The 23437-nt window shown below is 48.7% G+C and overlaps 1 protein-coding gene across 6 annotated transcripts in view; it reads right to left on the bottom strand.

The window, feature by feature from the left end:
* Nucleotides 1–347: 347 nt before the first annotated feature.
* Nucleotides 348–23437, bottom strand: part of DUSP22 (dual specificity phosphatase 22) — a 57304-nt gene continuing 34214 nt past the window's right edge. For 2 of the 6 annotated variants that reach the window (XM_033216021.1, XM_033216024.1), the window contains 4 exons: nucleotides 16553–16602; nucleotides 5754–5828; nucleotides 3443–3614; nucleotides 348–3007 (listed from right to left, as the gene is read on the bottom strand). In XM_033216021.1, the coding sequence (XP_033071912.1) occupies nucleotides 2825–3007; nucleotides 3443–3614; nucleotides 5754–5828; nucleotides 16553–16602 (480 nt within the window). In that variant the 3' untranslated portion in view covers nucleotides 348–2824. Of the gene's footprint in view, nucleotides 3008–3442; nucleotides 3615–5753; nucleotides 5829–16552; nucleotides 16603–18767; nucleotides 19097–23437 lie in introns of those variants that run through there. The other 4 variants (XM_033216020.1, XM_033216023.1, XM_033216022.1 and 1 more) reach the window with 4 other exon arrangements.

Raw genomic sequence — 23437 nt, 5'->3', positions numbered from 1 at the left:
CAGATTAAGAGCTGACTATGGAAGCAGAGTAACTGTATTCAATGCTGTGCAGCAGACGTACAGGGCAGGGCTGGCTGCACACACAACTCATTCCAGGCACCAAATACGCAGTTCCCACTCCGTGCAGGCAAAACCTAACTCTCATGTCCAAATTTCTTTCACCTCACACTGATGGCCTTTTTTTCTTTCTTGGAGACATGAATCCACCTTTTGTAGCATCTGCTTTAGCGCCTTCTGGAGGAAAACAATAGCCTCTAAAATAAAACCAGGAGCAGGCTTCAATCGCACAGGCAGAAGGCTACGTGGTGGCTGCCCCTTGGCTCGGGAAGAAAGCACTGCACATGACCTTAAACTTGGCTAAGTTGCCCTTTATTAATAAAAACAGAGAGCTTTCGGTTAATCCCACCATGGAGAACATAAACCAGAGATAAAACCCACACCGAGGGCTATTTCCCAAGCTGGGGAATTTGAGAACACACGGCAGAGTTCACGCCACACCACCACACTGGGCTCGTCCTTGGGGGGCATTCACAGGAAGGCATCGCGAGCGCAGCCATCCACACAGCAGTGCAGCAAGGCTCCCGGGTCCTGACAGGCATCCAAGCCAGGTACAGGAACCTCCACGGCAGTGGGGATAAAGGAAAAATATTTTCTCTTGCTAAAGAATATCCTTAGTTCTCAGCATAAACATGACTACGTATATATTCAGCTTCAAATGAAAAACAAGTTTACAAATCACTACTGGATACTTAAAAATATAAACTCTACGTTGCTTTTCTTTTTGGCAGCACCAGCCTAAACTCTGTGGGTCTGCACATTTCAGACACTTCAGGTACATTACAGTCTTCTGAGAAAGGCCCAGTACTTCAGAATTCCTGGAGCGGCTGTGAAGAAAGAACATTACTGGCAACAAATATTAAAACAACACTTCAGGAACTCCAAGGACACACTGAGAGGCTTGTAAGATGCACATACTTAAGTGTTCAAGCTAATATCCTAAATCATTTTTCTGTTAACATATTTATATTTATTTTTGGCTTAGGAAAAACATGTACTTTATTGGCAAATTGTTTTAGCTGTAGATGGACGGATGGTTCTACAGCCACAGGCCCCTTTCTGGGTGTACACCCAGGGCCTGCGCACGTGCGCGGAATCAGGCAACATGTTTTCCCCGCTCCCCAGAAAGCTCATCACTGACACACCCTCCACGTGCAAGGGAAAACCGCTCTCCTCATTCAGGGGCTCTTTTTGGGGTGGAATTCAGAGAAACGGGGTTGCAACATCTTTTTAGGGAGAGGTCGAGTATGTTTTTTCATCTGAGTGATCGCCTGCTGACGGAATCTGAGTCGGTGTAAAGGACTAGACCACCGAATCGGGTACAGCGTCCCAGGATGCCTGCAGTCCCCAAGTACAAACTGTGGATGCTCTCGTGGCCTGAATGTGGAATTTTACCCACCAGAAAGCACTGCTGGAGCCCAAACTGGCAACTTTAAATAGCGCAATGATATTGGCACCTGCCCCTGTGGTTTCAAATGCAATCATGACCAAGCATTTTCAACTGCAAGGCAAAGGTGACTTGCACACCAAAAACACCTTCCCAAAAACACTCAATGAGGTAGCTCAGGTCAATTATCAAACCCAAGTGAACACCAAGAAGCTTAATAAATGCTCAGGCATTTTAAAATGCAAACGGCTACAGTGCCTAATAAATGCTCTTTCTTCCCGTTCTTGCAGGCGCAAACCCTGAGGAGGAACCCCTGCAACGTGAGCACAGCAAGAGGCTGGGAGTGAGTGAAGCTGGCAAGCAGCAGAGAGGAGGGGCGCCCTGGTGCAGCCACCTTAGGCTAGTGCACCTGCCCACCACAGAGCTCAAGTGCAATCAGCTCCAGAGAACAAACACCAAGGAGAACTCAGAGCTCGATGGGCTGGAAAGTGGCCCTGACTCGAGGCGCTAGGGAACGCTTAGCCTGGTGCATTCACATTGAGACTGAGGCAATCTAAGACACCCCTCAACGGCTGAGTTGGTATAAAATACTGGCCCACTGGACCAGCTCAGGGCAGTCTCTCACACTTTCCAGGGCCCCAAAGCCACCCTCCGTCTAGGGCAGTCTGGCCCCTGCTGCCCACCACACCACCCTGCGTGGGTTCTGGGAGAGGCCACGCTTTCAGCCACTCGTTCCCTGAGTTCTCACGGTCTGCCCACAAGCACAGACTGCTGTTTGCTGCGTAGCTTTTCAGAGGTCGAGCTCCAATGCCTTCCATGTGGAGTCCTGGACAAAAGGAAAGGTGGCCACACCAACCTAGGCAGCAATATGCATCCTGTGACTTCCAGCAGTGAGAAGGTTCACACACACACATTCATGGCACACACACACTTTCACAGCGTACACACAGGTACACACTTAGGGTGCACATACCCTCACACAGGCACACGCATGCATCCATTCACTTACACTCACCCACACCCACGTGCACAGCCACTGGGCAACATCCTGGGGGCAGGAAGCTCAGGTGCACCAGGGTGGGGGTGGGTGGAGTGAAGGGGCCTCAAGCAGGGCTGGGCAGTGTGGCTTGGGAAGGAGCCCTGAGTGCCCACTGCACCCTGGCGATCTCCCCCTCCTGTCCTTAGCGGCCAACACCACCGCACGGCCGCCCAGCCAGCACACGGAAGACAAGCAGGCAGCAGGTCCCACCACACCGCCGCCCAGCTGGGTACACTCTGAAGATAAGCAGTGGGAAGGAAGGCAGCAGGTCCCACCACACCGCCGCCCAGCCGGGCACACGGAAGACAAGCAGTGGGAAGGAAGGCAGCAGGTCCCTTGCGTTAGGTTTCCGTCGTGTAATTATCGTAGGCCAGCGGAGCCAGTGCCGGAAAACTGCTCCACCGCCTGGCGCCGGGCTGGGGCTCCATGCGCCCTTGCTCCTTATATTTACCCAGAATGTTTTTGGCTTCTTCTGCATCCTGCAAAGGGCTCTCTCCATACTCTTCCTTCAGCCACTGCCGATACTGGAGAGGATGGAAACAAACCCCACATGTCACACGCAGGCGCACACACAACCAGGGAAACAGCCGTGGGAGGTCGAAGCTCCGTGGTTGGCCAGCCAGGGTCAAGCAAAACAAGTAACTGCTCCTTCAAGGTGCTGGCCTAGGACATGAAAACGGGCCAGACCAGGGAAACGGTACGTCACCCAAAGGGAGAGAAACAAGCTAGTAGGGGCACCAGGCACAAGGAAAACGACAAAAGGTAGGCGCCTATGGCTTCAGCAGGTGCACAAGGGATCTGTGATGACTTCTGAGGGGCGCAGCGGGGCGCGCTGGGAGCCGACGTCCTCTGTGGGCCTTTCAACTCCAAGCGCCATGATGCTGGCTGTGTACAGAGAGACTGTGGGCACTGCCCAGGGCACCTGCGTGAATCTCTGATGTCCCCTAGGAATTGCTTACCTGATGGACCTCATGCTTCTCAAACTCCTGGAGCTGTCTCTGGAAGCCCACGTTGGGGTTGGCACAGGATCTCCCAGCACGCACGGTGTGCAGGGCATCCTCCCAGCCAAAGTCGGTGACGGTCATGATGTACGCGATCACCAGCGTCACGCTCCTGGAGACCCCGGCCAGGCTGCGGGGCCAAGAGAAGCACACGTGTGAGAGCAGTTTCCGATCCCCGGGTCCATCGCCCAGTCCACATGGAGCGGGGGGTTCTAAGGACCTTGTTTAGAAAGTCTTCCTGCCTTGGATTATATGTGGACAGCAAGCTCACCACCAGGAAGCCACTCAGCACTCAACGTCCCAGCTTCCTCTACTTCCTGGCACCAGAATCGCACGCTTTCTTCCGCTGCCTGAGCTTTGTTTATTGGTTTTCTATGGGCTGTGGCTCCAGATGCCCCTTGCTCCAAAGCTCCTCCTCAGGTCTCCCCATTTCCCTAGACAGAGGACATAACTGAGGTATTCCAAGGGAACTTGAGGCTTCCAGGATCTACACAACAAACCCATTTATAACCTACATTTGTTTAGGATGCTTCATGTTCCCTAGAAGTCTGGTTTTCTTAGCTACATGAGGGCTAGATCTGTAGTTTTTAAAGCCCATGACATACAGAAGCCGTTACCCAATCTTACTTTTGTGCTCTTTTTGACATAAATATGCAGGGTACAGAGCAGGCACACTGTGTCTGCCGGGTGCGAGCAAGGCATCCTGCAGGCGGTAACGGTTAGGGTCAGTTACCTGGAGCAGGCTGAGTGAGACCCATTTTACATGTACATGCAAATGAAGGTGGTCACAGAAAGGCTGCGCTTCATCAGACTTGGAGAGTTCTAGCAACAGGTTAAGATGGGGAAATTTAGCAAACGTCTCACTTTTAGAAAAACCTATCTTTAGATGTATATAACTGTATGAAATATTAATTCCTAGAATATCAGGCCTACACATATTCAAATACAAATAATAATTTGAAAATCCCACTCTCAAGTAGTGGCTCTTCACTAGGGTTTTATACTAGAACTGCTGGGAGTGATTGTAGAAGACAGATCCTCTTGGGCTGCAACCCTGGAGACTCACATTCACTCGGAGCCAGAACCCAGCAGTGGGAGCTCCAGAATTCCGCTTTCACTGGCTCCCTGAACCCCCAAGGTATGTTAAAGCCAAACAGAAATGAACGTTAAAACCCTACCCTTTGTATTTATTACACTTTCTACTCTTTAAAAAAGTGAGATGAAAGATCATGTGATTTCAAGAACTGTATGAAACTGCAGACACCATTCTGAAAACAACTGAACTATCAGCGTCCTCCCGTCATGGGTTATTGGCCCTCAGAACACACGACAGCTTTCACAGGTGGCTTCTCTGGATGTCATGCGCTGGGTCCCTGCGTCCCCTCTGTCCTGGCAGGGCTGCCACCAACCTCAGCAGCAATATTCCCCAGGAGTTATCACTTCACAGACCTAATAAGCTTACAGTGCAAGAGTAACTGCTGCGGGGAAGGTCAAAAGATTGTTAGGCTTTCAGTTAATTAATAACACACTTCATTCAAGACAGAGAGGGGACACGTCCGGCCCAGCACTTAGAAAACAGAGCCTTGGCTCCAGAATTTTGGCTACTGGTTCCGTGAACAAATTAGCCATGTTATTAGCATGATTACGAGTGGTAATAAAAATGCCAACCCACTTTCACTAAGAACTCTCTCTGTGCCAGGCGCACGGCCAAGAGCTTCAGATGCATCATCCTCGGGTTAAATGTGATACAGCAGCTTTCTTTTCACTGTGTATATGTATGTGTGTATCTACACAAAACACAGCAGAATGCAAACAGACAGCTGTCACTAAACTGGGTCATTTTGGCGATACTGAAAATCCACGTTTGCAATGAAGTCTCCTAAAGAATAAAACAACAGTGTCTCCAAAAAGCCACTGAGGTTTCAAGGATGAGCCTAGAGAATCTGTGTCATCTGTAAGAGGCTGTTCTGATGAAATGCTGGAGGCAAGCCAGCAAAGAGAAGTTTCTGTTGTCCAGTAACCTTCACGGTCCCTACAGAAATCCTAACAGCGGAAATGGAAAAAAAAACATAAAAGCAAAATGAGTTAGGATTCTCCTTCAACACAAGGCAACGGTGACTAACACGCAGCACCGGACACACGGAGCACGCATTTGAGACTGAGAGTTTACAGCAAACTGTTGGGAGGTGAAACCATTATTCACACACAGAAAAGCACTTGACAGGAAGCCGAGCCGACCAGAACACGCTAAAGCGAGAGACACACGCACCAGTGTACAAGGCAGCTCTCACCGCGCAGCCGGCACTCATGAATGAATTTAATACTTTCTTTGAAATGTCTTGTCCTGGGAAAAGAAAAAAGAGAAACAACATTGTCTACTTTACTCAACATACGATGAAAAGAAATTTCTACCTGAGGCTTCTTTCTTAAAATGTTCATTGATTTTTATGTATAATTGACACAAAATTCTATATATTTACGGGCTACAGTGTGACCCTCCAATGCGTGTGTACATTGTATAAATGATCAAATCAGGATAATTACCTGGTAAATGTTTAATCACGTTAAACATTTATCACTTTGTAGTGATAACATTCAAAAGCTTCTCTTGTAGCTCTCTTGAAACATATACTGCATTATTATTTGCTATAATCAAATAATCCACCATGTAATGGAAACCAGAACACAGCTGGGTGCGGTGGCTCACGCCTGTAATCCCAGCAACTTGGGAGGCTGAGGCAGGCGCATAACTTGAGGTCAGGAGTTCGAGACCTGCCTGGCCATCGTGGTGAAACCCCATCTCTACTAAACGTACAAACACTAGCTGGGTGTGGCGGCGCACCTGTAATCCCAGCTACCAGGGAGGCTGAGGCAGGAGAATTTCCTGAACCAGGAGGCACAGATTACAGTGAGCTGAGATCACGCAACTGCACTCCAGGGGCAACAGAGCCAAAAAAAAAAAAAAAGAAGAAACCAGAATTTGTTCTTCCTGTAGTTTACCAAAAGCTCTCCCAGTCCCATACCATCAAAACCTGGTCACACTGTCTGCGGCTGGAGCGTCTCAGCCTCAGAAGCCATCATTTACAATGCTGAGGTCTAGGGAAGGCTGTGCGTTGTCTGGAATTTCTCTGTAAGAAATCCCTGAAACTCACAGTGACCACGGACTGGGTCTGGCCAGCCCCCCATGTTCAATCTGAGCCCCTCAAAGCCCCAGCAGCACACAGGGCCCCTCACACTGGCTGTGGGTGGTGCAGGCCACCATGACACAGGCGAGGAAGGTGTCCATGTCGTGTGGGCTTTCCAAGTCCTAAAAGCTAATTCATTCCCGGCAATCTGGAAAATCTAGAAGCATTCTCTCAGACTGGTCTCCCTGGACTTTGGCAGTCCTGTCTGTAGCTCTGTGGGGAGCTGTGGGGAGATGGAAATTCTGGCTCTGATCCCTCTTTGCCATTTACTGGACCATGTGGCCCCGGACAAGCCACTTATCTTCTCAGTTATAAAGTGGGGCTGGCATCTTACAGGGCGGATGAGGTAATACGTGCCAATATGCTCTGCAAACTGAGGTCCTAATGGACTGAATGCAGGGGCACACCTATCATCCCAGCACCTGGAGAGGCTGAGGTGGGCAAATCACTTGAGCTCAGGAATTCGAGACCAGCCTGGGCAAAATGTCGAAACTCATCTCTACAGAAAATACCAAAAAGAAAAAAAAAAAAATTAGCTGGGTGTGGTGGTGCACGCCTGCAGTCCCGGCTACTCAGGAGGCTGAGGTGGGAGGATCTCTTGAGCCCAGGAGGTTGAGGCTGCAGTGAGCCAAGATCACGCCACAGCACTCCAGCCCGAGCGACAGAGCGAGGCCCTGTCTCAATAAATAATAAATAAATAAATAAATAAACAAATAAATAAATAAATAACAGAACTAAGCTCTAAATGACGACACAGGCTTAATCCTTTCTTCCTAACTCTTAGCTCTTCAGACCGCCCTTTTCTCTTGTCACTCAATCAGCCCCCAACTGTCACTCATTCAGCAAGCAGTTCAGGGAGTGCCTACTTGCATGGCCTTGTGCCGAGCCTGAGACACAAAGCCAGGCAGGACTCAAGCCCCACTCTGGTGTGCTCCCAACTGGCACGTGTGTCCCGCGCCACTCAGACCTCATTCTGGACTGGTTTGTGGGTTAAGTGCAGATACCTCAGGGGACGGGGAGCACGTGTACCTCTCCAATGTCTTCTACCTTTGAATGGCTTATGAAGCAGCAAAAGTTGCCCATGGACTAAACTGACTTCTCTTTCAACACTGATTGAATCCTGACAATTTGCCAGGGATTGATAAACTGTAAGACATTCAGAATGCCAGGGCACATGAATGTAGTAAGAATGAGAAATTCAGGCACGGCCTAATAAACTCACCCAGTACCGACTGCAGAAGAAACTCAGCGACCTCATGGTGGGTGCTCAGCGAGATGTGGACAGCCAGGGAGCAGAAGCGATTGTCCATGTGCATGCATGCACGCGCACACATGCACACACATGTTCTGCAACAACTCCAAGTGTCGGCAAAGCGCAAATCCCCCAGACCCAATCAAGGACTCCGGACTCTGACCTGACGTCTCTAACTAGCACATCTGCTTCTGTTAGCTGTTCCAGGAATAACTGCTCCCAGATGTAAACTCATAGGGTGGCTTGGTACACAGCAGGCAAGAAAGGATTCTTGCTTTCTTGCTGTAATCCCGAAATCTAAGGTATCAGTGCTGAAGGAGACTTCGGAGCAGAACCCACTACAGCCAGGCCGTGAAGCCAAGTGTACAGCAGAGTGGGGCACCAAGGGCGACTTCTTGGGCAGGAGCCTGGCCCCCAGCAAAGAGTCAGGCAGCCAGGTGGGAGCTGCCCACCCTGTCAGCAGGACGAGCCATGTGGCATTGGCAGGGAAGCCTGTGGTCTGCAGGTACTGGAACTGGAGCAAGACATGTCCGTTGCACTGATTTTGTTTGGGAAGGACATCCTATCTTCCCGCAGCTCTGTCCACGCTGAAGTAATGGAAAGGCCGTGGGCAGGGACTTCTGGAAAACCTTTCCCTTCCTGAAGAGAGGAAAGGGATCTCTCTCTGCCCCTGACTTCCCGCCGTGGAGCCGGGAGCGAGTGCCATGCTCAGACCTGCACTACCTGCTGCCAAGTCTCTCTCTCCCTTAGAATGCCGTGTGTCGGTCAGACACGGTATTCCGCTACTCATGGCCAAATTCCTGCTACCTGATATTATGCAACTAATTCAACAATGATTAAAACCTTGAGCCAACTCATCTGGCCCAGAAGTGGCTCCAGACTGCTGGTCTGCAACTTGCCTGGTGGTTGACACCAGGTGCCTGCCCTCCTTGCAGGCCACTGCACACAGTACACAGGCCAGTGCACAGGCTGGGGCAGCTGACTGGCCGGCTGCAGGGGTGCAGCTGGACGGCACCCTCCTTGGTCCCACTGCTGTGGCCCCCCAGGGTGCCAAGACGCTGCCCCTGCTGCAGGGCCCACTCTGGTCTATTCTGGGTGGGTCTCCTTCTGCTCAGAAACAGCCGTGTCTGCAGGCACAGCAGCCAAAAAAGCAAAAGCAAATCTAGAAATGACGACTGCCCGAGTAAATGAAAACCACAGGGCACCTCAGAACACACTGCAAAGACCGCACAGCAACACGAAAGCCAGCAGTGCCCTGAGTGGGACGGGACCGGGTCACACTCAGTTCTATCAACCTCACCAAGGTCTTGTAAAGACGACAACTGAATCCTTTCACTGAAACCTTGGAGTGGGAACCACTTCTGATATCTGGCTTTGACATCTGCACGTCCCCAACCACAAACACTGTGAAACCGGGCTTCTTACATATTGTGGGGTTGAACCTGGGTCCAAGAGTCAGCCCTGCCACATCTCAAAATAAAAGAGGGGTGTGTGCTCAGCCTGGCACCATCCAAACCCATCCGTGCCCAGGCAGCCGAGTGGACACGGGAAGGAGCTGAGGAGGTTGTGGAGAGGTGACCCCACTTGGCACCACCCCCACCGGGAGCTCGTTCCGTCTGTAGTAAGAGTTAGTCCAGTAGCGCCCACGGGACATAGCTCCTATCCACCACCGTGTTAGGGGCCTGGGCTGCAGAGCCCCTGCGCAGGCATCACGACAGGGCTACTCACGGCGCCACGCCAGGAGCTGGAAGGATGCCAACAAGGCGGCTGCTCGGAGCCCCACCGCGAAACCTGACTCATGGACACAATTCGGCACAAGGCCAAGCCAAAGAGATATTCCTAGAAATGCCTTTTCCAAGAAAAGCCCAGAGGCAGGCGAGCACTCTGCCACTTTGGTGCAGGACTGTGTGTGGGGTGTTTTTTCCAGGGAAGCTGATGACAGAAGTCCCAGCTCTGGTCATTAAACTCTCTCCTCCACAGTGGGAAATACCCACAGTCCTGGTCCTTCTATTGCTCAATTGCAGTTAGAAGCAGAAGCGCGCGTGTGAAGCACTATCCCACCGCAGGCTGTTTCGATGAACGCAAGTTCCCTGTTCCTGCTCTCCGTTTCATCGGCAGTTCACCTTGACGTCCACGCACAGCCGTGTGGAACAGGCTCTGTCCACACAGAGCCAGGGAAGGCAGAAGGAAGCATGGACCGGACCGCACTTGGTTAGAAACGCACCAAACAGTGCCTGGGGCTATCATGCCCGCTCCTGCTCTCGGTCCTTGGAGCACACCCAGGGCAGCAGGGGCACCTCCAGGGAGAGGGAACTTGCAAACAGCCCAGCCACCCGCAGCTGCCTCCCTCCTCCTCACAGACCAGCACCCTCTGCCTGGTTCCTTTCCTTTCTGCATCAAAGGCCAAGAGCCAGTGCCCAGACGGCTCTACTGAAGAGGGTGGGTGAGCCTGTAGGTCACACTACACGGTGTTCACTTTTGAGGCTGGACAACTACTTCTCACTCCAGAACTGCAAGATCTGGAGGCCTCAGTTCCCACTGCAGGATCTAAGGTGGTCCTGCCCCGCTCAAAAGGACCTTGCCTGCTGGAGTGGCAGCCCAGAGATCGGGCTGAGCACCGTGAATGGCAGCCGGTCCTACCCCAAAAGCCCACGGTGCCAGGCCCGTGGCTCCTCCTTCCTTCAAACGATGCAGAAGTGTGTGTGCCAATGAAAGCAAAGGAGAAATCCAAAACAGGCAAGCGCCCTTATATATAAAAAAATGTGTATTTTTATACATTACGTATGTAAATATGTATGTTTTTGCTTAGAAAAAAAGTTTTTGTTTGTTTGTTTTCTAATAGCCAATGAGTAGAGTATTCTATCTGGGTCCAGGCTCTGGAAGGGGGTTTCATATCAGAGAGCTGCTTCCTCCTGGGGCAGAATCTGTCCACAGCCCCCACCCACAGGCCCTGCCCCAGCAGCTCTCCAGCGGACAGGCTGACAGTGAAGTCCCCACTCCACCCAGAGTTAAGTGGGAAGGACGTCCTCACCAGACGGGCACGGAGGAGCCGCCCCGGGAGGGCCCAGCACAAACGGGCACGGAGGAGCCGCTCCGGGAGCACCCGGCACAGACGGGCACGGAGGAGCCGCCCCGGGAGGGCCCGGCACAGACGGGCACGGAGGAGCCGCCCCGGGAGGAGCCGCCCCAGGAGGGCCCAGCACAGACGGGCACGGAGGAGCCGCCCCGGAGGAGCCGCCCCAGGAGCGCCCGGCACAGACGGGCACGGAGGAGCCGCCCCGGGAGGACCCGGCACAGACGGGCACGGAGGAGCCGCCCCGGGAGGACCCGGCACAGACGGGCACGGAGGAGCCGCCCCGGGAGGACCCGGCACTACACACGAAACCAGCCCATGTTTGTATCAGTGATTCCCCAACTTCGATATTTCATGAACTGTCAACATTAAAAATAAAATTGGGGGATACATATATTGTACTTCTCGTTTTGCCAGATAAGGTCTTCTTAAAACCAAACTGAAACAAGGAGAGAGACCTCTCTACGACTGACTGCAGCACCATCCCCAGAAGAAATTTCAACATCAAAAAAGAAGGACCCAGTCTAAGACTGATCGACAGTTCTTCAAGTTGAATAAATGACGTCTTTAACACTGAATGCCACGTTCAGCTCTCATTTCTTTCTCCTGGAGCAGGAGAACATCAGCACAGGCTGGCAGAGCCCTCAGGAAGTGTCCGGAAGCAGGACCACAGTCGTCCAAGGGCCCATCTAGCTCTAATCTTGCAAAAGTGTTCCTTTATAATAGAATAAAGAAAAACGTAAATGAGAGAAAAAGAGAGTTGAAAGTACAGAAAGTGTCAGTTAAAGAAAATACAGACAAGAAGAGAGGGAGATAGAATAAGGCACAGACGTCTTACCGACGTTTTCAGTACAGGCTCTCTGTATTGCTAATGCTGCTTCTCCCCACAAAAACCTCAAGACATTTACAGACCTGCTAGATTCTAAAACCACTGAATGTCACAAAGGCGTTACTGCAATGATGCGGCCCCACCGACCCCACAGCCTGGCAGAGATCAAATGCCCTTGGACCTCACAGAAAAAGAAAAAAAATCTATGATTACTTGCTTCATGATGTCAAACTACAAAATGCCAATGTAATATATACTAAAACAGGATGAGTACATATAAGTTAATATGCACCTAACCATTCACTTTCAAAATACATTAATACTCTCTGTACTTGAATAGACAGAAAACATAATCATATTTTCAGAAATGCTTAGTGTTCATAAAAAACAATTTCACCCATCTCATCCCACCTAACACTATAAAAGCCGTGTGAGACAGGCATTTCACAGATAAGAGAAGAAAGGTTAAAATGACTTGCCTAAGAAATCCCAGAGAGAAAGCAAAAGCAAAACAAGCAAGTATTTCCAAAGCCCTTAATTCACTAACGCACACCACGCTGGCCACTGGGGAACATGCAGTGCGTGCATTTGATACAAATTCTAGGATGCCTCCAATTACGACAAAATCATGCAAAACACACCACAACAGGTCTGTGGCGTTATTACAACTCTGAGAACTTGAACTTTACATTTCCTGACTTGGCAAGGCCAGCTGGTTGGGGAACTGAGCTGAAATTCTAACATGTTAATGTTATCTCAAACCAGGTTGCTGCATTTTACGTTCCTGGAAGATCAGAGAGGGAGATTTGAGAGGATTAAGGCCAAGACAGAAAACTGACCTTTCTGGACAGTTTGCAGCAACTGAATGTCAAGTGACAACAGCTAGTCTCAAAGGTCACAGATCTCTTACTAAGCATAACTAGCCAGAATTCCTGTTAGTGCAGGGATTTGTGGGGGAAAGTTTAAGATATAAAGTATTAAATTACATCAAAACTGCCACTCATTTTTAAAATCTGTACTTAAGTTTAAAACAATGAGCAGCATAGTTTTCCAGAATCTATTTTATCATTGAATAGAGAAACTCCTGGGCATCAAGAATGTTTTCAGTGGCTGAAGAGCTACGATTTCAAATCGCTCAGGTCCCGCAGAACACATTTTCCAAGTGGCAGGCAAGACTTCTTTTGCTTTTGTTAACTAGAGAATAACGAACATTTGTCGTCTGACCATCCTCATTGGTTGATGATACAGAAAGCAAAAGTGGATCGTCAGCACCTGATACTCGGTGAGTAATAAACACCCTAATAAATGCCCTGAGAGAGGTAGGTGTTCTGCCTGCCAACCTGAGGTGAATCATTTGATTACATTGTGAAAATACGCTCCCCATTAAAAAGTTCACTATGCCTTCCAGCAGAACACCGTAACCGGTAAAAAGAAACGCAAGCCACTTCATCACCTGCCTCTTCACAAGCTGAGTCACTCAAAGTTCCAAAGTCAACTCCCCCATTTCCACATAACTTTAGTACAGCAAGCACTGTTTAGAGTCAGGGACATATGTGTGCTGAAGCCTGACTTATTCATAAGCTTTGCTGTTACTAATGGATTAAAAATAAACGTTTCCCCAAAAATCACAAAGAGCATGACTCCCAACAGCAGAGTGTCCACCTTTCTCCGCCTTTTCACGAGCTGCGGCCCTGACTTCCTCTTCCAGCTGAAACAGAAGTCTTCCTGTTGTAGCTTCACTGGGAAGCGCGGCAGGGCACACCCTCCACACGTAGGCCCCAGACACGGCACTGCCACACCTACCTAACCCCTAAGCCCACCTACATTTATAGTTTGCCTTTGTAACTCTTCCTTTGTCATCCAGATACAAAGAACGAGTTACAAAGGCAAACCATCAACTCAACAGAACCACTTTACATATGTGGGATGGGAGAGAACTAATTAAAAAGGTAGGAGGGAGGTGGGGGATGAAAAATTACTTACAGAGTAAAACGTTCACTATTCGGGTGACGGATGCACTGAAAGTCCAGACTTCGCCATTAAGCAATATATTCATGGAACAAAACTGCACCTGCACCCCCTAAATCTATACGTATTTTAAAAAGAAAAAGTATGGGCTAGTCCTTCAGCACCAAAGGTGCCTGCAATTAGGCTGGTTTTGACAGATGATCTGAACTGACCCACGAGACCTGGAACTCAGAAAAGAAGCTGGCGTATCTCTGTCTCCCCTGTCCTTCCACTCGGCATGTCTCTCAAGTAACTGAAGCAGGCTTCCTGGGCACCAAAACTTGTTATTGCAACTACCTTTTCTGTAACTCTCAAGATACATTAATATACACTGAGTAAAAACAGACTCATTTTTACAAGTGCCCAGAGTTCACAGAGAACACCTTCACATACATGACCTCGCCTCCCAGAACCCTGAGGGCAGGCATTTCAGATGAGAGAACGGAGGTGTAGATGGTTAAAATGCCCAAGGCAGGGGTAACTGGCTTTACAGTTGAGACTTTTTAACATCTACATCGACTGCTTACGTGTCTATAGTGCGAGGGGCCACTCCACGCTTAGATCAAGTCACTGTCACAGACAAAGACGGCACTCAACTCCGAGCATAGCTGAGCAGCACTAGGGACAGCTCAAGGACACGTAGCCACCTGCTCTGACAACAGGTGTCCAGGGTCACATCTGAGTTTTTCTTCTACAGAATCAAATTGCCAATCAGGTACTGACAAGTTCAACAGCATGTCAGAATCTCGGTTTGAGATAAGAGCAAAGCAACCATTCTAAAAATAGCCACCAAAACACGGGCAGAAGATTGCTATGGTCTTCAGAGAAAGGCAGTGGCTCACTTCCTTCCGTGTGCACCATGCCTTCCAACCACTTCTGTTTCTTGACACGACTAGGAACCAAGGAAGTTCTCTAATGCTGCTTCTGCTCCTTCCAGGCCTAGAGTGCTACTCTGTTTTCCTAGGAAAACCCCTCCTCCACCATCCTCAATCTTAAAGGCTCACCTTTCTGTGAAGGATCAAGAGAGCATGTGGAGACACAGCCCTGGGTAGCACACAGTGGCTCCAGCTTCCCACCTCCCATTCCCCTCCTGATCTACCACCTCACTTTTCCCGTGTCAACCCATCTTACTCCAGCTCTATTTTTTTCCCCAAAAAGGTAGATCTCACAAAATTATTGCATAACCTGTGATTTCTCTGCTCTGCCCCAGTGAAGACTCCAGGTCGGCTGGTGGCCAGCGTTTAGTAACTCCCAGGTCGGCTGGTGGCCACAGCGTTCAGTAACTCCCAGGTCGGCTGGTGGCCAGCGTTTAGTAACTCCCAGGTCGGCTGGTGGCCACAGCGTTCAGTAACTCCCAGGTCGGCTGGTGGCCAGCGTTTAGTAACTCCCAGGTCGGCTGGTGGCCAGCGTTTAGTAACTCCCAGAGTGGTGGGACACCTGGGATCCTGAACATCGGGGCACACGGCCTGCACTCCTGATTCGTAGGGTATGCATGCACCAGTGCTTGGGGCATAAAAGGTGAATCCAGACAAGCCTGGGGACTCTCAGGTTCACAAACTTCGCCACAGCCTACAACTTCCCTGTGAAATGCAGTAACATGTAGTTCCAGGAGGGTTGCTGTGTCTTTGACCTGCGTCATACAGCACTGGACCAACCTGAGAACCAGAGGCCGGACTCAGCAGCATGGGCTGCTAAGTACTTCACTTCCAGCCCCAGCCTTTCAGCCTGCAAAAGTCACATTTGTGCTTCAGGAAAATTGTCATCTACTCCACACCACGGTATTTCCGGGCTCCTTCTACACAGCCACGAGTGACTGCTAAAGCTGTAGCTGCCGTGGGTCTCCAGGGCCCTGCCCCTATCTTGCCAAAACCTAATCCTACCTGTCTCCACAGGATTTCTTCAATACGGAAAAGGGGGCAATTATGAATCTCTCTCTAGGTGCAAACAGAGTTAAAACGACATCAAAGGTTTATTCGGCTACGAAGAAATAGAGGACCGGACTTTCCTAAGCCAGAACGACCTATTCGTTCAACTCAGCCAGGCTTCTGCAGCATGCTGTCCGTGAGGCAGCTGCCGGCCTCCTGGGGTTCTCAAGCCCTGGAAATGCAGCTGGTCTGACCTGAGACGTGCTAAGTATGAAACAGCACACCAGAGTCCCCAGACTTTGTATGAAAGAAGAACATAAACTTGCTCATTAATTTTTTATATTGAGTACATATCAAAATAGTATTTCAGATATACTGGATTAAGTAAAATATATTATTAGAATTAATATTGCCTGTTTCTGCTTGCTGTTTGAAATGTGGCTTCTAGAAAATTTAAAACTGCCCATTTGTGGCTTACTATCTACTTCTACTGGATGGTGCTGCTTTAGACAAAATCCAACAAATCGCTTACGGTTTTATTTCTAGAGGAAAGATGGGCACACTAAAGGTTTAAGGTACCCTTTTTAAACATCAGACCCTTCTTGTGGACATCCCGTGAGTCTCTCTGCATAACGGAAGAACCAGTCAGCCGCAAGGAGCCTCCTGCCGCAGCTCATCCCAGTGTGCCCAGCATCGACGTCGCAGGCTCACAGCCTCTTCCCTGGGGCACCAGGCCTGCAGGGTCAGCAAGGGTTCCACGAGCTCTGACGACGTCACAATCTTCTACTTCTTTGACTTTACCATCCTCTATTCATTTTTTAAAATGTCTCCAAATAAGACAGAAAAAAGAAACTTACAGGTTTTGAGATGGTGAATCCGCTGCTGGGATGCACAGGTATTTAACTCCCTGCAGAATAATAAAAAGTAAAAACATAAAAATAAAAACATGAAACTCAATGGAGAAAAGTATTTAAGGAACTATTTACTCAGGTCAAAAAATAAAAAATAAAAAGGAGAAGTTTTTCACTCGTCTTTTGTTGCCAAGGAACTGCAGAAAAACTAATTAAAGTTCCTGGTTATTTTCCGTGACCATGCGTACAAATAATCATGCTTTGGTCTGCAAACAGCTTGTAGGTTTAGGCAAAACTCAAAGGACACGTCAAAAAAGTGAAATACTGGAGTGCTTTTCAGTAAGTTTCAACTACTTTCAAAACCAGCATCTCAGATGCTAGTTTATATATTCCAAATTTGTTATATGTTTCATTTAGGAATCTGAATGTTCAGAAAGGAAGCACTATTCGTAAAAGCCTTAACATAACGAGTGAAAACTATAGTGTTACATTACAGCTTTCTACATCAATTTTAGTATCATGACAGCTACGATTTCACAGGTGCACCGACCCGAGCTAACCCTAGGGATAACTGGTTTCATTTTGCTTGCTTTTCAGGACAATAAAGGTTCATATATCAAACAAACCATACTTTTTTCTCTTTTAAAGAATGGCCAAATTTGAAAAAAATAAACTTCATATACTCCTCTGTAACACTCAGAAAAAGGTTTATGGAAATTCATGCTATAACAGGCATGCTAAATTTAAGGTTTAGTTTTTTAAAAAACTGGCTCTTTCTCTTTCGGGGGGACTGAAAGAATGTTTCAAAAGCTCTGCCAAGTAGAAACACAAAACACAAAAATCTGATATTCTCTTTGTAAGAGATTATAGCCTGATGAAGAATTAGATGAATTATTTTTAAATTATTCCTCTCTTAATTGCCTAATCTCACAGAATCTTGCCATCATGTCACAGACAATACTAGGGGTGAGGGGAGCACATCAGAAACTGGAAAAGTAACCAACTTTGAAGACTAAAAGCACAGAGAGAGAGAGAAGAGTGACACAGACAAACAAGCTCAGGTTCCTCGGAAGATGGAGTTACAATGCAGCACATCTTCAATAATTATTCACAAATAATTTTTGCATTTTTTAATTAAACTTTTACCATTAACTCCTATTGTTAGGAATTTCTGTGCTGTATTTGCTAATAGGAATGACTAAATGTGTAGCTGCCCCTAATCCTTCCACACCCCCTACACATTTTATAACTCCTGACATTGCGAGTCCTCCCTTTCCAACACAGGCACCAGACACACTCGTGTCCCAACCGCCCTTGCGATGAGGGACTCCCGACCTGGCTTCATGGACCCAAGGGTCCACCCTCAGAGTCAGACGGGGAGCTACGGAGTGGGATCTGGGAAGCACACGTGGGCTCCGTGGGCGCAGGGCGGGGACAGAGCACACGCCGCTGGTGCAGGTGGGCACAGGTGGGCTGGCTCGGGGCAAAGTGGGCGCTAAGATTGGGGCCAGTTTTCTGGGGATGGCTCCTGAACTTCAGCCTAAAAACTGTTCTCCATCTATTCTGGGGGAACCATGAGCTTTGATTCTCTCTTAGTAAGAGCTCTGTTTCCTGCTGAAACTGGGTCAGAGCAGGGTCTGTTCACCGCAACTAAGACCTAAGTGAGAGGATCCCTGCGGCCCCTTCCACAGTGATGAGGGGTCAGAAATACACTTTTCCCTCACAGTTTCTGTACAGTGTGAATCAAAAACATTCTTCCCCTCACAGTTTCTGTATATTTTGCTTCCCGCTTTGCATCAATCTTTACACCTTCCAATAAAGGCCCTTTTGGTTCTTGAAGGACATGAGTTTTACCGCTGTTTACCCACATGGGAACATCTCCCTTAGGACCAAATGGGCCTCAGCCATGCCAAGGGTTAATTTAGGATCTGCTGGTGGAAGAGGAAAGGGACGCAGCAGCCTCTCCCTCCTTTGCCTTCATTCTGTCATCCCCAGTTGCCTCCTCCTGTCTCTGTCCTCATTTCTCCCGGGCCCGTGGGCTGTGCTCTGCTGGGAACACTGAGCAGTTGTCTGAAACTCTCAAGTATCTTCAAACCCAGAGAGGTATTACAGCTGGGACTTAAAGGGAAAGCAAACGGAAAAGGAAATATTATTGTTAAAAGTAATTTCAGTCCTTTCCTTCATGGAGGTCAAACAAGCTTGTCGGTATAGATGCACATACCTCCTGCAGCCACCGTTGAAATGACTCATTCACTTCTTTCCTTTTACTCTTAAGTGAGAGTTGGCAGTCGATCAGTCCAGAAGCTTGTGAAATCCGTTCCTCCCACACTCTTCCTCCACCCTCCCTGGAGACCAGGACCTCCAGACAGACCAGAAGGAGTCTCAAGTTCCCACCTTCCCTTCTAGAGCCATCTTCAGTGTCAGCGACTTCCATCTGGCAAGGAAGCTTAAGCCGCGATGGAAATGCCCGCCTGTCACACATGCTGACTGACAGCCACTTTATTCTAGCAGAATCTAAAATCAGCCTGGTCTACATATCGAGAGGAAAGAAAAACAAAAAGAAGGGCAGGAAGAGGATGCACAGAGGGTCTGCTGAATAGCTCTGCGCTGGCCGAGGGCTCTCACTCTAAGTACCAGCCATGGGACTGGCTCTGTGCTGGCTGAGGGCACTCACTCTAAGTACCAGCCATGGGACTGGCTCTGTGCTGGCCGAGGGCTCTCACTCTAAGTACCAGCCATGGGACTGGCTCTGTGCTGGCTGAGGGCACTCACTCTAAGTACCAGCCATGGGACTGGCTCTGTGCTGGCTGAGGGCACTCACTCTAAGTACCAGCCATGGGACTGGACGGCGCTGTGCTTCCCATGGCCGTCTCCATGGGTCGCTGTGTTCCCCTTTGTGGCACCCGATGCATAAAAGGACCAAATCAGGTTGGTCTCATGAGGCAGGAGCACCTTGTCAGGTGGGCACGCAAATCCACCCACAGGAGGACGGCAAAGGCCCTCTCTCCATCTGGGAACCACCCTGGATGAGGGGCGGCGCTGGGCCACGCTGGCCCTGCCCACATGTTCGGGGGTGGGCAGGTGGAGCTGCAGTTTCCCATCTGTGGATCCTCTACAGAGGAACAAAATGGCTCCCAACCACAATTTGGGGACCCCCTGCGGTTAAGGCAGGACAGATAAAAATATAAAACCTAAGTCAAGATTATATTCTGTCGAAGATGGAATAACAACAGCAACGATAACAAACTTCCCTGCACGGGTGCCCGGCACGTCGCAGGCACCCACTGAAATGTCCGTGGAGCGATGAGCGGGAGGATGAGTGCAATGAGCACAAAGACCACACTGCGAGATGAGTGTAAGGAAAGAAAAACACCGCAAAGCATCATCCTCTGTCCTAGCAACCATGAAGCGAGAGCTGGGCTTCGGCCCACACCCTGCAAAGGACAAGCCACCCACACACGCTCGAGGGACACCAGCGTCCCTCCTGGCCACGGGAACAGGACGCGGCTGACAGCCAGTCGGCGTGATCCACAATAAGAACATGCAAACTCGGTGCAGGAAGGAGTCAAAACTGTCAAAAAGGTCCAGCTGCTCGCCGCCCAGGAACACCTATTTATCTTGGTTTAGTTATTAACAAAGCACGAAAGTCTCTTCCAAGCCACAGACTACAGAATGTGAGTTGCCTTAAACCAGCTTCAGATACCTGCACATGTGCACAATTCACGACAGTTAATTACTAATTCAGAAAGCGGCATGAGTCCCCCAGTGCCACAAGAAAGCTGGGCCTGCTTAACTACAGAAGTTAAGTTCTGCAAATGTTCTAACGTGATGTGGAATCGATGGTTTCACCACATAGGTCCTAAAGACAGGACCACTCTCCAGTTTTGAAGTTTACAGAAATAGAAATAAAGGATATGTTTAGATAAATTATGGAAAGTATAACAAACTTGGAGGTTTAAAAAAAGCAAAAATTCTAGAACAATCTGAAAAATGTGTAAGTAATAAAAACAGCAGCAATGTTTCCATTAGTATAGGGTTTCCTATAAGGTATTCACTCCTTCATGCTACCGCTACTATTTGAAAAAGTCAAGATAAAATGGGTTGTCTTCCTGTTGCAATAAAATTCTCACTAAATAAATAAGAATTCAGCACTTTCCATGATGTTCCAAAAAAGCGGACTGGTGGGACGCCAATTAACATAAAGTTTTTTGAGGCTATTACATGTCAAGTTACTGGGCTTCAATCTCAAGTGCACTGAAATACAGAAACAAGCTCGTTAGGAGAAAGGGGCTCTGTGTACGCTTCAAGACCGTCATGATTTCGGTGAGGACAAAGAAAGAGCAGCTGATGACGGCATTTTAACACGATGACGTGAGCACCAGAGAGGGGAAAGGGGGGAAGAAGAAACAGTCTCTGTCCGTGTTGAGGGGCCCACGTGTACACTGAACGTTACTAACGCCAAACAGCACATATAAAACCATTAGTATAAAACAACTGGTATAAAACCAGGCGATGCCAAAATTAGGCAGATGCAGGCAAGAGGCAGGAGAGATGGGGGTCTGCTAAGGAAAGCTTTCTAGTGGAGGTTTTGTGTTTAGGTTTTGAAAGAAACAACAGACGTCACTTGGAGGAGAAGAAAGTTCAGAAAGTATTCCAGCAGCTCTTCTGGAACCAGCGCCTAGAGCTAAGTCCATCTTCTCAAAAGCTCTAATACTTCTCAGTTTTCTGTTTCAACAAGTATAGTAACCACCAAAAGTAAGGTTTTTACCTTTCTTTGGGCCTGAAACTAAAGATTACACTTAAAACGATACGGAGGCAGGTCCCTGAAAAGCAGGGCCAAGGTTCTGATTTCACGACTGGTAAAGAGAGAGATCAAACTCTCGCTTGTTTCAAGTATGATTTCTAACATTCACTGTTCTTCTCTTTCTGAGGCACTGTAAGGAGAGTCTTCTGAAGGACCAGCTGACATTCTACTTTCCACAAGGAAGATAAGCCCTTCAGAAGCCACGTCTCTCTTCCTGCAAAGCCAGCAGAAACCAGTCACAGGACAGAACTGGATCCCTGCAGGGGCCTGTTCAAAACACAAGGAGGAGGAGAGCACGTTTCTAAGGGCCAGGATCAGGAAATCACGCAATAGAAACGTTATTTTGGCTGCTAATAAGCACGTCACGACTAGAAGCCCCGGTTTCTCATCTCAGCCCGTACGGCAGCCGTGCCAGCACGGGCGAGCCCAGGAGGGGTCCTCCTCCGGCAATGGTGTCTGTTACTCGACCGTGAGTCCCGTGAGGGAGGCGTCGGGTGCCCTGCTGCACCGGCCTGGGCAGCCCCTGCACACACTGTATTCACATGGACCCTCCACCACAATTCACAACGGGGTGAAACCAGCCAGTGACCTCTCAAGAGCTACTTTCACCACATTCCCAGAAGCCTGACCCCGAAAAAAAAACAGAATTAAAAGCCAAATTTAAATTTGAACCACTCCTCCCCTGATCAGAAGCAAGGTCACAGCTTATAACACGATGATGAGAAACACAGCAGGACTCTCTCACTGGAGACAAGCTCTCTCTACACTGTTTTGTGGTAAAATACACGTAAGATTTATCATCGTAGGCTGGGCACTGTGGTGGCTCGTGCCTGCAAACCCAGCACTTTGGGAGGCCAAGGCAGGTGGATCACAAGGTCAGGAGTTTGAGACCAGCCTGGCCAACATGGTAAAACCCCGTCTCTACTAAAAAATACAAAAATTAGCCAGGCGTGGTGGCACGCACCTGTAATCCCAGCTACTCAGGAAGCTGAGGCAGGAGAATCGCTTGAACCCGGAGGCGGAGGTTGCAGTGAGCTGAGATCGCGCCACTGCACTCCAGCCTGGGACACAGCGAGACTCTGTCTCAAAAAAAAAAAAAAAAAAAAAGATTAACCATCGTAACCATTTAAGGTGTAGAGTTCAGTGGCCTTAGGTACATTCACACTGTTGTGCAGCCATCACCACCACCCATCTCCAGGACTTTTCCATTTTCCTAAAGTAAAACCCTGCACCTGTTAAGTAATAACCGTCATTCCTCGTAGCCCGACAACCACCTTTCTCCTTTCTACCTCTATGACTCTGACTACTACACTGTCGTACAAACCTGACTGCAAGCAAGCTGTGAAAACAGTCTGGCCACACTCGTAGACCCAGGAGACGGCAATCACAAACTTGAAACTGCTTTTCGATGCACACTGCAGGTGGGATGAGCTGTCTCCTCTTTGCAAGGTGTCCTTATTCCACAGAAAGCACATGAAAATGCTCACTTACATGTGTGGAAGCCCAACTCGGTGCCTGGGATACATGCATTTTGATTATTTCTCCTCCAGGTATGACGTTCACATAGCCCATGACATTTGCAGAAATTATGTAAGGTTAAAGGGAAAAAGCAGAATTGGAAATCCCATCCCAAGGAAGACTACACCTGGAAAAACTTACATACGCCTATGCACTAAGTACTGGAAGTCAACACAAAAAAATAAAACAGGCAAGGTCCAGCAGACAAGACCTCTCCTCTCTTTTTTGTTTGCATCACAGCAAAAGTCCCAAATAAATTACTGTAGAAAGCTGCCATGGCAGATAAATACGCTCCTTTAGTTAGGCTGCATTACTCATGTTTTAAGTCTGGGTTCTAAACTGAAGATGTATTTTCTTAAAGCACCCATTTGCCACTGATTCTTCCTGCATCCGCTAAATTTAGGAAACAATACTACAAATAATAACTTCCAAGAACTCTGTGGTACTGATGGGGCGGGGCGGGAGGAGGAGGTCAGAGTGGAGAGACAAGATTTAGCCTCTGGTTTGATTCTGTGAGACAACATGCAAATGAACCCTCCAACACCTGTGACTTCTTTCAGGTTAGTCAA

The sequence above is a fragment of the Trachypithecus francoisi genome, unplaced genomic scaffold, assembly GCF_009764315.1.
Source record: "Trachypithecus francoisi isolate TF-2019V2 unplaced genomic scaffold, Tfra_2.0 Lachesis_group10, whole genome shotgun sequence".
In the NCBI taxonomy this organism is placed as follows: Eukaryota; Metazoa; Chordata; class Mammalia; order Primates; family Cercopithecidae; genus Trachypithecus; species Trachypithecus francoisi.
The sequence above is the reverse complement of the archived record's forward strand: the minus strand, read 5'-3'. Positions and strand labels throughout refer to the sequence as shown.